Source organism: Magnolia sinica, chromosome 3 (genome assembly GCF_029962835.1).
Source record: "Magnolia sinica isolate HGM2019 chromosome 3, MsV1, whole genome shotgun sequence".
Taxonomy (NCBI): domain Eukaryota; kingdom Viridiplantae; phylum Streptophyta; class Magnoliopsida; order Magnoliales; family Magnoliaceae; genus Magnolia; species Magnolia sinica.
The window spans coordinates 90,614,721-90,628,682 of NC_080575.1; the positions used below are offsets into that span (position 1 = coordinate 90,614,721).

Here is a 13,962-nt window from a genome sequence, read left to right on the forward strand (position 1 = left end):
TTTAAAATGAGAGGAGGAGAAGGCTATTTATAGCCTTCTCCAATGACATTGAGGTAATTGTGAGGTTTAGGAGGGGTAAAAGCTGAGGTGGCAAGTGGTGATTAGTTGAAGAGAGAGAAACGCCACATGACGTGCTCTCATTGGCTATTGGGCTTAGTAAAATGGTAAATAAGATCGGATAGGGGGTAATTCCTAGAGAAAGTTGACTTTCGGACGCTGTGCCAGTTGTTGTTTGGAGGACACACGCGTTCGGCGAATGGAGGTAATCGGAGTACCACCGGCGGTAGTCAAACTACCCCCCGGGCCGGGTCCGAACATGAGGTCCTCATGTGGCGCACTGATTTGTCTGGTGGTCATTTTTTTTCGAGTTTTTAGCTTGGCCGGGTATTTCTAGGCTGACCTAGCTCGAATAGGTCATAGATTTGGGACTTCGGGCTGGGTTTGGGGGTTCTAAGAGCTTGAATTAGGGTTTCGGGTTCGGGTATGGTTGGATTAGGGCTTCGGGTTCGGGTATAGTTTGGATTAGAGTTTCGGGTTTAGGTATGGTTTGGATTAGGGTTTCGGGTTCAGGTGTGGTTCGAATTAGGGTTTCGGGTTTGGGTATGGTTTGGATTAGGGTTTCGGGTTTGGGTATGGTTTCGATTAGGGTTTCGGGTTTGGATTGTTGATCATGGCGTGGATTGTCCTTGCCTCTTCAAGATGTTAGCCTGGGTGGGGTGTCTACAGAAACAAAAGCAATGTATAACAATTATCACTAGATGGACAACAAATATCGATGGCTCACTGGATGCACATTGCGTACTGACAATGTCAGCAACAAGGTGGCTACTGACAGTGCTCTGTTGGCCCCGTATGATATATATGTGTTTTATGGAAGCCGTCAATCTATTTTTCGTATCATTATAGATAGAGCTATACACGAGTCGAGTTAGCTCGATCAACTTGCTCGACTCGACTCGGAAAAGCTTGACCCGCCTTTGCTCAAAATTGAATTCAGACCAAGTCGAGCTAATTTTTAGAGCTCGAAAAAATTTTGAGCCGAGTTTGAGCTTGCCCAAGCTCGACTAGACTCGGATCGAACATAAACTCGAATCGACTCGGTTATTTTAATATTAATGCTGCTTGCCAATTGTTTGATGAAATAACTTAATGATAAGTTTTTCGGGTGCATACATTCTCTGCGTGATTGGCTAGTACCGAGGAAGGAATCGATCCGAAATAAATCACTACCAAAAAAATTACATTATAAATCTGTCCTCAAATCATGATTTTGATGTTGCCCGCCAAGTGTTTGATGAAATACTTGTAAACTGCTATTACTGTTTTGCATTCTGTGAAAATTTGAAGATGTACTTTATGTGTTTGAGAAAATATTGCATAGGCTCGAACTTGGTTCGAATTGGCCTGAGTTGCTGACTAAACTGATCCGAGCTGAGATTATCTACTGGTTGAGCCCAGCCAAGCTGTGCCAAGCTTGACTCGGTTCAACTCGTGTACAACTCTAATTATAGAGCATGAGCCAAAAAAATGAAAGAGATCCGAATCTCAAGTGGACCACATCACAAGAAAACAATGGCTATTGAATGCCCACCATTAAAAACTTTCTAAGGCTCTTTGTAATATTTATTTGTCATCTAACCTGTTGATTATGTCAAGCACACTTGGATGAAGAGAAAACGAAAATATCAGCTTAATCTGTAACTTTTGTTGTCCCAAATAAGTTTTTAATGGTGAATGTTCAATCATCACTCTTCCTTGTGGAGTGGTCTATATAAGATTTGGATATATCTCATTTTTAGGCTCACACTGTAAAATAGTATAGAAAAATGAATGGAAGGGCGTGGATATGATACCTACATCATGATGGGCCACAAAGCTCGCTGTCAGTACGCAATCCGCATCTTCGCTGGTGTGGTGGCCTGGGTGAAAGATATCTCGTTTCAACACCGAGGTCTTGGCATCGATGACCTTCTGGGGGTGGCTAACAGTGAAGTGTGATCTGACAGTGGGTGTACTCACGGGCTTAAAAAAAAAAAACAAAAAAAAAACTGCAAGGTGTTTGGGTCCTTGCACTTTATTTGGTGGTAGCCTCCTGGGTGGTGTGTGTGCGTGTGTTAAAAAAAAAAAAAAAAAACCTGCGACGTGTTGGGTGGAAAGAAAACTCGGATGCTAGGTAGTGTTGCCAACACCACCCCAGCGGTGGTATGTGATGCGTTGGGCGCTGTGGGGCCATCCTGAAGTATATGTTTTATATCAAGGCCGTTTATCCATTTTTTCATATCATTTTAATGCATGAACCCAAAAATGAAGCAGATCCTAAGTTTAAGTGGACCACACTACTGAAAATAGTAATAATTAAATGCCCATCATTAAAAACCTCCGGGGGCACAAAAGTTTTTGGATCAAGCTGATATTTGTATTTTACCTTAATATAGGTATTTGTGACCTCATCAACGTGATGATAAATAAACATTATGGTAGGTGCTATGAAGGTTTTAATGGTGGGTGTTATTGTTGCCACTATTTTCTGTGGTGTGGTCCACTTGAGCTTCCGATCTTCTTAATTTTTGTAATAATTCCTTATAATGAGTTTTAAAAACGGATGGTGTGGATATAAAATAAAAACATCAGGGTGGGCCCCACAGCTCACACATCACAGCCAACATGGCCTAATCGCCTCCAGACGACTCTACCATATTTCTGTGTTCCTGGCTCCACTGTATCACATCTCCCATTCGAGTTTTCGGACCAAAAAAAAATAATAAAAAAATGGAAGGTTTCGATGAGTACCACAGAAATGGTCTGAGTGAAGGCCCACTAGACCAACGGTCCAAATGACTGAAACACTCCATGTTGTAGCCGAAAAGCCGAGTAGATTGTGGTATACTCCGGTCGAGGATCATAAAATTCCCGGTCTTTCTAACCTGCGCTCCAGATGAAGGGAAAAAACAAAGATAAGCTTTATTCAAAACTTTTATGGCCCCAAAAGATTTTTAATGGTTCACGCTCATTCAACACTGTTTCCTGTAATGTGATCCATGAGATTGATATATAACTAATTTTTGGTCTCATATCATAAAATGATTTGAAAAAATAGATGGACGGTATTGATGAAATACATACATCATGGTAGGGCCCACAGAGCACCGACCACCAGCCATTGGCTGGTGGCAGGGGAGTAGCCAATCCGTTTCCCTCTAAGTACCTTCTTCCCATTCTCGAACCCTCGGCGATCGGGAAAAAAAAAAAGAAAAAAAAAGAAAAGAAAAAGAAAAAAGAAAAAAGACAAAAGCCCACAGAGAAAACCCTAATCCATCGTGCCAGTTTAGAATTTTCAGCTGCTCAGATCACGATTCGGTTCGTTTGAATCTTCCCATCGAATTCCGATGGAATCAGGTATCTCTCCTTCTTTCTAATTCTTGAATTTTCATTCGCGATTTTTTCCTTTTCTGAAATGAAATGCATATTCATATTCGTTCCTTATAAGATTGTAGAAACGCTAATTTTCAGAACGGCGAAATGCTTTGTTTATTTGATTAATATTGCTTTTTCGAGTGTGATTTTAGGGGTCGTTTGGATGCCTGTAAATTCTCTAAGTGGGAAGTGACTTACAGGTAGTGTTTGGGAGAGGAAATTCACCTTACAGGCAAAACTGCCAGGAAACTTCATGGGTCTGGGGTGAGAAGTCACTTCCCTGTAAGGCGTCGTTTGGATGGTGGCAAATGGGGCAAGTAGTAAATGATTTACTAGCAAATCATTTAATACTTGTGTTTGGATGCTCTAATTTGATTTACTACTTGTAAATGATTTACTAGCAAAGCTCTCTTCTCATTTACCAGCAAAAAGGTGAGTTTTCATTTACTAGTAAATGAGGAGATGGCAACGGTTCTATTTTTTTTTTTTGACTGAAAGCCTACAAGGCAGATTTCATTTACCATTTACAGGCTATCCAAACACTGTAAATGATGTACTAGTAAATCACTTACAACTTAAAGCCAAACAGACAGGCTGTAAATCATTTACAGCCTTTAAGTGATTTACTAGTAAATCATTTACAACTTAAACCATTTACCACCATCCAAACGACCCGTAAGTATCTTACAGCTGAAAGTTTAAAACTTACATTAGTGTTTGTAATGTAATTGGGAATTGGATTAATTCATCTGTGAACTCTAATTAGGAAAACACTTGTGTACCTTGTGCTGGGTACCCACTGGGGTTCTTTCTCTTATAACATGGGGACATGACTTAACGTGCATGAAATCCGCACTGTCCATCACGTACACCACCCCTGTTTGGCCTTGATGCAAAAAATCAGGCCAATTCAACATTCAAGTTGGCCACCCTAAAAAAATGTACCTAAAACTCTAAATTGATGTGGTATGGCTCACCTTGGAATACTGTGATTTTTGGGGTAATTCTTTCACCCTGATGAGGCACATCGGATGAATGGATTGGATTGCGTATAAACACCATGGTTGGCTGTAGACAATACTAATGGTGGGTTCCATTCCAACTGTTTCTGATGTTGTGGCCAACCTGAATTTTGGATTATCATGATTTCTGGATTCAAGGGTTAACATGAGGCATCGTACCTGATGGAACGGTTGGATCTCATTAAAGTCCCACCATGTGGCTCTCGGTTTGCCAAAGGAACCTCCATAGTTAGTGTGAGGTATGCCAGCACGGTTATGTGTCATCATTCATGTGCATGTGGATACAAATTATTGGAAAATTTCTATTTCTTGTCTCGAATTTGAATGCGACCATTGTTGTTGGAGGGATATGTATTTGCTCTAATAGCAATTTTATCTGGTAAGGATTCTTGTGGCTCCAGTTACTCTTTGGGGCCAGTTTGGGCCTCCCTGAGTCATCAGAGATTGTTGGATGGGAGGTGCTCATCCGTGATCAGATGATCGCAACCATCCAATTAAGGGCCTGGAAAATAGGTGGTCAGGGTGAGGCTAAAGTTGGCCCTACTCCTAGCATACATTTTGCAAGTCTTGTGGGTGATCCTATCAAATGTCTCGTCATTAATATCAGGTGGGCCCACTTGCCATGCACAGAATTTACACTGGTTTTCACTGAAGAATTCTTATTGGATCATTGCTCCTAGTTAATATAGTTGAATTGGAAAGGTTGGGAGAATATATTTGTGGTTGGGGTAAACATATGTTCATGTTTGAGGAAAAATCTAGGGCAAAAAAGTTCCATCTCGCCGAAAGATGGTCATGTTTTGTAGTTTTCAGTTGTTGAGGAATCCTGATTATGCCCTACTTGCTGCTCCCTTGTACACATTGCACACATGTGCGAGATCCAGTTCCTAATTACTCAGGTCCCACCATGGATGTGAGCTGAACCAAAATCTGGGTTAGTTGGACTATCCTAATGGCTGGATGTGAACATTGAATGTGGACTGTTGGCCTTTCTTTCTTCTTCCCCCCTCCCTTTTTCTGGTTTGGAAGAGTTTTTCCTATAGGATCATTCATATGGTCTTGTATTCACGCTAGGCCACATCCACAGCGGGGCCAACCTGATAAGCACCTCCAGGTATAGCTCACACAGGGGCAGTGGATAGGATTAAATATTAATTGTTTGGTTGAAGAATGATTTAGATCGTTTTCATTGAACTGTTTTCTTCTTTTCATTGCTTCATATTATTCTAATCAGCAATTATTTCATTAGTATGAGGGGAAGCAGGATTGTGGATCATGCTCCCCTCTGCTTTGTCACATAGTGAATTAAGGTTGGTACGATACCAGATTTATGGGCAGAATAGATAGATAAGCTGCATTTCTTTATTTTTTTAGGTACTGAGAATGGTTGTGGTGTAAATTCTGAAACTATTGCAGAAGTAGGGTGGTATATACTTGGGGAGAACCAGGAACATGTAGGCCCATATGCCTTTTCAGAATTGCAAGGTGAGTTCTGCATATCAACTTCGTATCTTATTTTCTTCTTCTGAGGCTCTACTTCTCTACCCAGCCATCTGTCTATAGTAGATTTGAAGAAGCCCAGTCAAAAACCCATGCTCTAATCCCACCACCTCTAGTACACACACATACAATTGCACATTTTTTTTGTATATGAACCATGTCCCTTCTACTGAATCAGTTTAACTGGTCTGATTGTTTGAATTTAGTATCTTTTTTGGTCCTATTCTTTGCCTTGTGGGTTTTGACTATGGCATTACATGAGCAAAGTCAGGCCAAAAAAAGAAGAAGAAGACGAAGAAGAAGAAAGTGAATATGGAAGTTGTAATAAAAACATGAAGGTTGTTTTTGGAAATCCTGTTCTTTTGAAGGGCTCATTCCTAGATCTTGAATTCATGGGTGTTCAATGCCACGATTCTTCATATTGAAATCGTTAGTGTTTTTTTATTCTTTTCACAAACATTCTTTTTAATCCATTATTCAAAGTTAATTGTTGTTTCCTATCAAATTCCATTTGAATACATAACCATTGGTGTAATTCATGAAACCTTGAGTGCTGGTTCAGTTGGTTGGGTAACCGGGAGTTATTGTCCTTGTTTCACCTGGTGTGAGTCTCAGATTTTACCATATGTTTTTGTAAATATTGAAACTGTAACAAAAGTCCATCTTTTCTTTTTCACTGATGGTGAAAACCCACATGTTCAAGGGACTGAAACATTTGAACCAAAGCTTGTATTTGAGGCTCATACAGGCTTCTGTAGTCTCTAGGTGTTACATGACAATTTTCTTCTTTCCAATTCAATTCGTCATTTCTGAATCTTAGTAGTGTCTTTTATTTTCAATTCTACCATTAACCAGTAGCATTTTTATCAGTGTCTTTTATTTTCAATTCTACCATTAACCGGTAGCATGTTTTCAGGAAACTTGTTCCATCTATATCATATTCAAAACTTCAAAGTTCAAATGGTCTAACAAGCTATTGAACGTTCTACTTAGTATATTTGCTTCACCTGGGCAGAGCATTTCTCGAATGGGTACATCTCCAAAAGTACGCTCTTATGGTCTGAAGGGAGAAGCGAATGGATGCCATTGTCCTCGATTCCTGAATTATTTGCAGGGATGCCTTTAAGTGCACCTGATTATTCTACAACAGGTGAGGGCATCTCCAACTCTCAGTATAGTCTTCAGGGAGAAGGTTCTTACCATGTGACTTGCCGTGCAGAGGCCTCCGACCCTGATGACGATTTTGCTAAATGGCAGAAGGAGGTCAGAGAGGCAGAGATTGAAGCGGAGGCATTGAAGCGCGGTGCTAGGTCAGGTGATGTTGGTGGTGTTTATGAACCGAAGGACTTGAAGGGAGAGGATATATTGGAAGGATCAGAGGCTGATGCTGATGACAGGCCTCTCACGCCTCCAGATGGTGAGGAAGAATTCACGGATGACGATGGTACTACTTACAAATGGGACCGTGGTCTTAGAGCATGGGTTCCTCAGGTGGGTAGTTGAGTTTTGCATCTGCTTGAGCTTTATATATTTGCCATTTCCATTTTGATTTCAGAGTCTGATATAGCGTGATTGAAAAGTTGTCTGGCTTTTTATACCTTCATTTTCATGCACGATCTTGTGGCAGTGTCTACTAGACCAGACATTAGACTGCTGCGACATGAGACTGCTGCTTTTGAATGTCTCTGCTTCTTTTATGCTATGTTATATTGGACCTCTTTGTGTGAAATGGTGATGTGGATAAAAATACTCAAATGCGAGGGTTTGGTAGAGACACCAGAAACTGAATTGTATTCCAATATTCAAAGACTGAATTGCACAATCCCAGAACATAGAACAAGTATCTGTAGCTTATAGAAACCATAATTGTACCAACCGGGAAACCAACCCTGATAAGAATGATTTAAAAATCTTAACTAACGAGAAAGCTGACCTTTGATTGCTACATTTTAATTTCTAAGTTACACAGAAGGGAAAGTACCTTATCCAGTGTTCGAAATATCGGTATCGCGCTATGTATCGCACCCTTGGGATACAGATACGTATCGGTTATCGCACTGGATATATCGTTTGTATCGCATAATGTATCGCACTTTTTGGGAAACATGGGGAAACATTGAGAAAATGGTTGAATTTTTCAATGAAACTTCATGGATTGTTAAAAAGGACCTTAATACACACTTTTAAATCATAACATCTCAAAAAAAAAGGTGCACATAATAAATTTTCTTTGTATAAGGTCCTAAGTTATGTGATGTTTAATTGAACTAATGCAACTATATTTAAATTGAATGCATGACATTTATAAATGTATGGAAGACATGTATGAAAACACAACCAATTTATTGAAAAACAAAAGAAATAAAAATGGATAAATATACATATAAATGATAGGGACGTTGTGGCCTATACCGTTTCATGCGCTAGAAACTTAGATAGGGCCCACCGTGATGTTTGTGAGAAATCCATCCTACCCATTTGTTTTGTGAGCTCATTTTAGGACATGGTACCAAAAATGAGCCGATCAAATACTCAAGTGTGCTAAAAATGTGAAGATTGAACGTAAACAATTGAAATATTCGTGGGGCCACAGAAGTTTTAAATCAGGTAATATTTGTCTTCTCAGTTCATCTCAGTAGGAATGACGTTATAAACGGTATGGCTGGCATTTAAACATCACTGTCGACCCGGGGAGGTTTTAACGGTAGGAATTTCCCTACCCACCTTTTCCTTTAGTGCGACCCACTTGAGTCCTGGAACTTGCTCACTTTTGGTCCCAAGTCCTAAAATGAGCTCACAAAAAGGATGGACGGGGTAGATTTCTTACAAACATTATGGTGGGCCCACCTAGGTTTCCAATGCGAATTTCCTGCCAAAGGCTTTCCAGGAAATCCGCATAAGTGGATCGGCTTGTGTACCACACATCACCTTGGTGTGTTGATGTCAACAAGTTTTGTGGGTCCCATCATGAGGTATATTTTATATCCAAACTGGCTGTCCATTTGGCAAGCTAGTCGTAACACTTGAGCTGAAAAATAAGTCAGATCCAATTATCAAGTGGACCACACTGCAAAATGTAGTGGAGGATTGAACGTCTACCATTGAAACCATTTTGGGGTCACAAAAGATTTGGATCAATATGATATTTTTTTTTCCTCTTCATCCAGGTATGTGTGACCTCATGAACAGATTGAATGGAAAATAAATGTTATGGTGGGTCCTACAAACATTTTAATGGTGAGAATCATTGTTCCCACAACTATTTGTGGTGTGGTCCTCTTAAGCTTTGGATATGACTTATTTTTAGGGTCATGATCTAAAATGATCTCGCCAAATAGATGAACGGAGTGGATATAATAATACATCATTATGTGCCCATGTAACTTTGATCTCATTTGAACCATTTGTATAACTCGGAGCGTCAGCGCTCGTCTTCTTACAACACAACCTGTGTGGTACATCAGCCAGTCTCGTGGGGTCCACCTTGCTGTATATATATTTTATCCAGGCCGTCCATTTATTTTTTCATATAATTTAAGAATATTATTCCAAAAATTAAGCAGATATAAATTTTGGGTGGGCCACACCAGAAAAATTAAGCAGATGCATATCATTTAATGGTAAGTGTTCATTAATCACTGTTTGATGTGGTGCGGTCCACCTGATATTTTAGTGTGTTTGATTTTTTGGATAACATCATAAAATGGGCTATAAAAACGAATGAACAGAGTGGATCTACAACATCTCATCGACGTGGTCCCTGTATCAAGCGTAACACCCAATAAGTTAGTTTCTCATGTAGCACCAATCCACCGAGTGCATTTACGGGTGCGTTTTATTTTATGCATTTAGTAAAAACCGTGGGACCCACTGTGATTTATATATTTTATCGACTCCTTCAATCCATTTTAATAGATAGTTTTTGGGCTCGATCCCAAAATTGAAGCACATTTAAAGCTCAAATGGACCGCACCATGGGTAACAGTGTCAATTGAATATATACCATTGAAAAATTCCTGAGGGCCACTGAAGTTTGGGATCAAGCTTATATTTATGTTTTCCCTTCATCCTTATTTCTGTGATCTAATGAACAAGTTGGATGACAAATAAACATCACTGTGGGGCCTGGAAAGCTTTCAACGGTTGAAATCATTATTCCCACTGTTTCATATGGTGTGGTCCACTTCAGCTTGGATATGCTTAAAATTTGGGATCAACCCCTTAAATGATCTGTAAAAACAGTTGGACGGCGTGGATAAACCACATACATTAACAGTGGGCCCCACTGAGTTTCATCAGTACATCAAAGCGTACGAGTAACTCAGTACGCAATCGGATTTCTAAAGGGATTTCAGCGGAGGAAGCCGCATTTCGAAAGAGGGAAGAGGGTTCCGGAGATTCCGAACCCTAAAAATCTCAAATCTTGTCTTCAATACGCGCGATTTCTCGTCGAAATCTCGGTTGTAGAAATCCCTTTGCCGAAATCTTCGTTTTGATGCGAAGTCTCCGTTGGATTCAAAGAAAAAATAAAGAGGGAAATCGTAATTACCGCCGTTGATGGAGTGGCCCATCAAATTCAACCTCCGATCATGCAATCTGAGTCTACAGGTACTAAAATCCTCCCTCCAACTTTTCCTCTGTTTTTTTTTAAAATATTTTTTTTTATGATTTTTTGGTAATTACGAACCCCACAGATCCAACGATGAGTGATGGTATCGATGATATCCACGATATCGATCATAATGGGGCGATATCCTACAATATATCGCACGATAAAATCATTTTTTCTCTTTTTTGGAACTTCCGAGTGGTTTCGTGCGGGTTTCGTCTCGCTGGACAGCGATAACGATAATATCGGCCGATATATCGGCCGATAGTATCGATATTGCGTACACTGACCTTATCTATTGTTCTCCCATCTCACAAGTAAACCTGAAAATTAATGTCAGACACCCCCCATGGCAAGGTGTCTGACATGCAAGATGAAGTCATTATCGATATGGATAAACAATTCTCGAATAAAAAGAGAACAGGTGTTGCACATGAAGACTATGACACTTGACGGGTCTAATACAAGTAATACTTGGTGAAATGGAATAACAAGTCTTATTCTGAATGCACATGGATGATAGGTGATGAATTGAAAAAAATGGATCCAAGCCTCTATTAGTATGAAGTGTCTAACTTGCTGGAGTTGAGATCTTTCTAATGTGGGGGGAATGATGCAGGCCCCCAACCTACCATAGGCCCTAACATGTGCTGATTTTGGACCGCTTATTTATAGATTTTGGGCCTAAATATCAAGAATTGCAATTTGCTAATTGTGGGAGATATGGGGGGCTGATTTTCTAAGCATGAGTTTCTTAAGTTTTGTAAGAGAAGTTTGATATCAAAAAAATTATTTCTCCCTTTCTCCATTATTCTCGTCGGTGTAATCTTGTCCATTTTGTGTGATTTGGGTGTCGGGATCTCATTGACTTGATAACTAGGTTGGCAGTTGCACCACATAGAAAACTATGGAATCCAGTAATAATTCCATTGTTTGGTTATGCGTATTGTTTTCATGTAAATGTTAAAAGGTCAATAGTCAAGCATTGGGAGTTGTCTCTCGCAACTGTGGAATATCTCTATATCTAACATTTTTTCTTGGAATAATGGTTTTACTCGTTTTTTTGAGGAAAGATATGAAAAGGAAATTAATTTCCCCCTTTTTTTGGGTTTCGGAAGCAGGAAACTGTTACACAAGGGGAATTGATTTTTTTTGCCCGGTTTTTCAGGGTTTTCTCTCTAATCAAACCGGCCTTAATGACAAAATTTGCACTAAAATCTCTAAAATTTACTTTCCCCAAAATTAGCAGTTAAACTAGAATATCCTTCGTAATGTATCCTTATTTGCATCCCCTAAAAGATAATGCTGAATGATAAAAAATGATGAAAATAACTTCACCAAAGCAATCTTGGTGTTAATATGTATCCAAGGTCCACGCAAACACCATAAATGGATACCTAAAGCTTGAATTTTTGACTATTCACCAAAACCCATGGTACATGTTGTTTGCATATGATGTGGTTTTGATTGACAAGACAAGCAAAAGATGTAAACTCAAAGCTATATTTGTGGAGAGATGTGTTCGACCGTTGTTTTCTCACACAATGTATGCGGGGGTGCCATAATTGGATTTGCGGCTCCAATTTGAACTGAACGACAATGACCCCGAGCGCCAAGATAGGTATACACAGAGTATGATCGAGATTTGGAGATATCGACCGCCTATTCAGCCACTTGCTCATTGTGTAAATGGATCAAGCGATAGTCAGATGGTGGGGTTCGTCCTATGAAGATGGGTTACTCCTTTGCCTTCTCTACGAAAGGACTTTTCGATACATATTAAATGAAACAAAGAAATTCTTACAGTCGGCCGTTGCAAACTGTCGAATAACGTATCCCCGATGTAGAACTAAATCCAGCGTATGAGCGTAGACCCAAAATTGCAGCTAAAAGTTACCAGCTACTTAATTAGTAATACCGATTACACTACGGAAGGTAGAATAACAAGTTCGGGAAGTAAATGGTTACACTAAGGAATGCAACTTACTTGACAGGAAAAGTAAAGGATTACACTATGGAATGCAAAGAAAATGGTAATTTGAAATATAATTGATTTGGTTTGGTATGAGACGATTTTCTTTATTGTAATCCATTTTTATTTATAGCTCTAATCCAACCATTCTGGATTCTTGCCACGTTCCGATGGTTATGGTAACTGCTTTCCATTACTTGTCTTCTGGATACTTCTCACGTTCTATTCCTTTGTTCCTCTTTTAGCCACCTGTCAAGCGACCGCACGAACTCGATTGCTTACCAACTGTCATTTAATCGTTAAAGCTCGGTTGCTAGTCCTCTCGACCGCTTTAATAACATTCGGCCGTAATTGATACTTTGTGGCTCCACTTTCCAAGACATAACCGTACATATCTGCAGGAAATCCTCTAACTGCTCCATGCGTATCTGTATAGATCACACGCAAATGACCTTGATTGGTCGAAACAGGGCTCAACCGAAACGGGTATGAACAAGATGCTTTAGAATCTAAAGGCGTTAAAATTAGTCGGACTAAAATCGAGTATATGTAGTGCAATTTTAGTAAAAATAGGAATGAAAATAAGGAATTGATTAAAGATTGTTGACCAAGAAGTTTCCTTACCAAAATGAACACTTTCGATACCTTGGGTCAATAATTCATGAGAGTGGAGAGATTGAGAAGGATGTTGTGCATGGAATTCAAGTTGGGTGCAACGTGCCTCTGCAGTTTTATGAGATCATTGTATACCACTCAAACTGAAAGGGAAATTTTATAGGATAGCTATAAGACTAGCCATGCTTTATGGGACAAAATGTTGGGCAGTTAAGCAATGACATGTTCTTAGGATTGTTGTTGAAATGAGGATGTTGGGATGGATGAGTGGCAAGACGAGGAAGGGTAGAATTAGAAATGAATGTATTTGAGGAAACTTAGAAGTAGCATTAATAGGTAATAAGATAAGGAAAAGTCGATAGATGGTTTAGTGATGGGGACATCACGCGCACACGCGTATGCGCGCCGCCCCCTACACACGTACGCACGAAGGAGGCCCCACCGTCGATTTGGATTGATGACGACGTCCAGAGAGGGCCCCCTAGCTAGAAGACAGAGTTTTGGTTCCTTGGAGTGGGATCGATAATCAAGTAAAGCCCATTATGGGATTTCATGATCGGGGCCCACTAGTCGGATTGATTTCATATTTTAGGTTTTGCTTATTGTTATTATCTAAAACATCATGAACTCTTTAGATTTCTTTGTTTAATTTTTATTTTAGTTTACTTCACGCCAAGTAATAGGTTGTGCACATGGCGCGAGTTTTGGGGTATAGGGTTTTCTTATAAATAGGCACCCCTTTTAGTTCTTTTGATTCCATTGAAGATTAATAAAAATTCTGTGTTTTCCTACTCTTTGAGTTGTGAAGCCTAATTGGGTGCGAAGCCCTC

The 13,962-nt window shown here is 39.7% G+C and overlaps 1 protein-coding gene across 6 annotated transcripts in view; it reads left to right on the forward strand.

Annotated features, from left to right (window-relative positions):
- Positions 1-3,227: 3,227 nt before the first annotated feature.
- The window catches only part of LOC131240212 (splicing factor U2AF-associated protein 2), a 41,420-nt gene continuing 30,685 nt past the window's right edge, over positions 3,228-13,962 (forward strand). For 2 of the 6 annotated variants that reach the window (XM_058238331.1, XM_058238330.1), the window contains exons 1-4: positions 3,267-3,396; positions 5,811-5,921; positions 6,952-7,086; positions 7,156-7,427. In XM_058238331.1, the coding sequence (XP_058094314.1) occupies positions 3,387-3,396; positions 5,811-5,921; positions 6,952-7,086; positions 7,156-7,427 (528 nt within the window). In that variant the 5' untranslated portion in view covers positions 3,267-3,386. Of the gene's footprint in view, positions 3,401-5,810; positions 5,922-6,852; positions 7,087-7,155; positions 7,428-13,962 lie in introns of those variants that run through there. The other 4 variants (XM_058238332.1, XM_058238333.1, XM_058238334.1 and 1 more) reach the window with 4 other exon arrangements.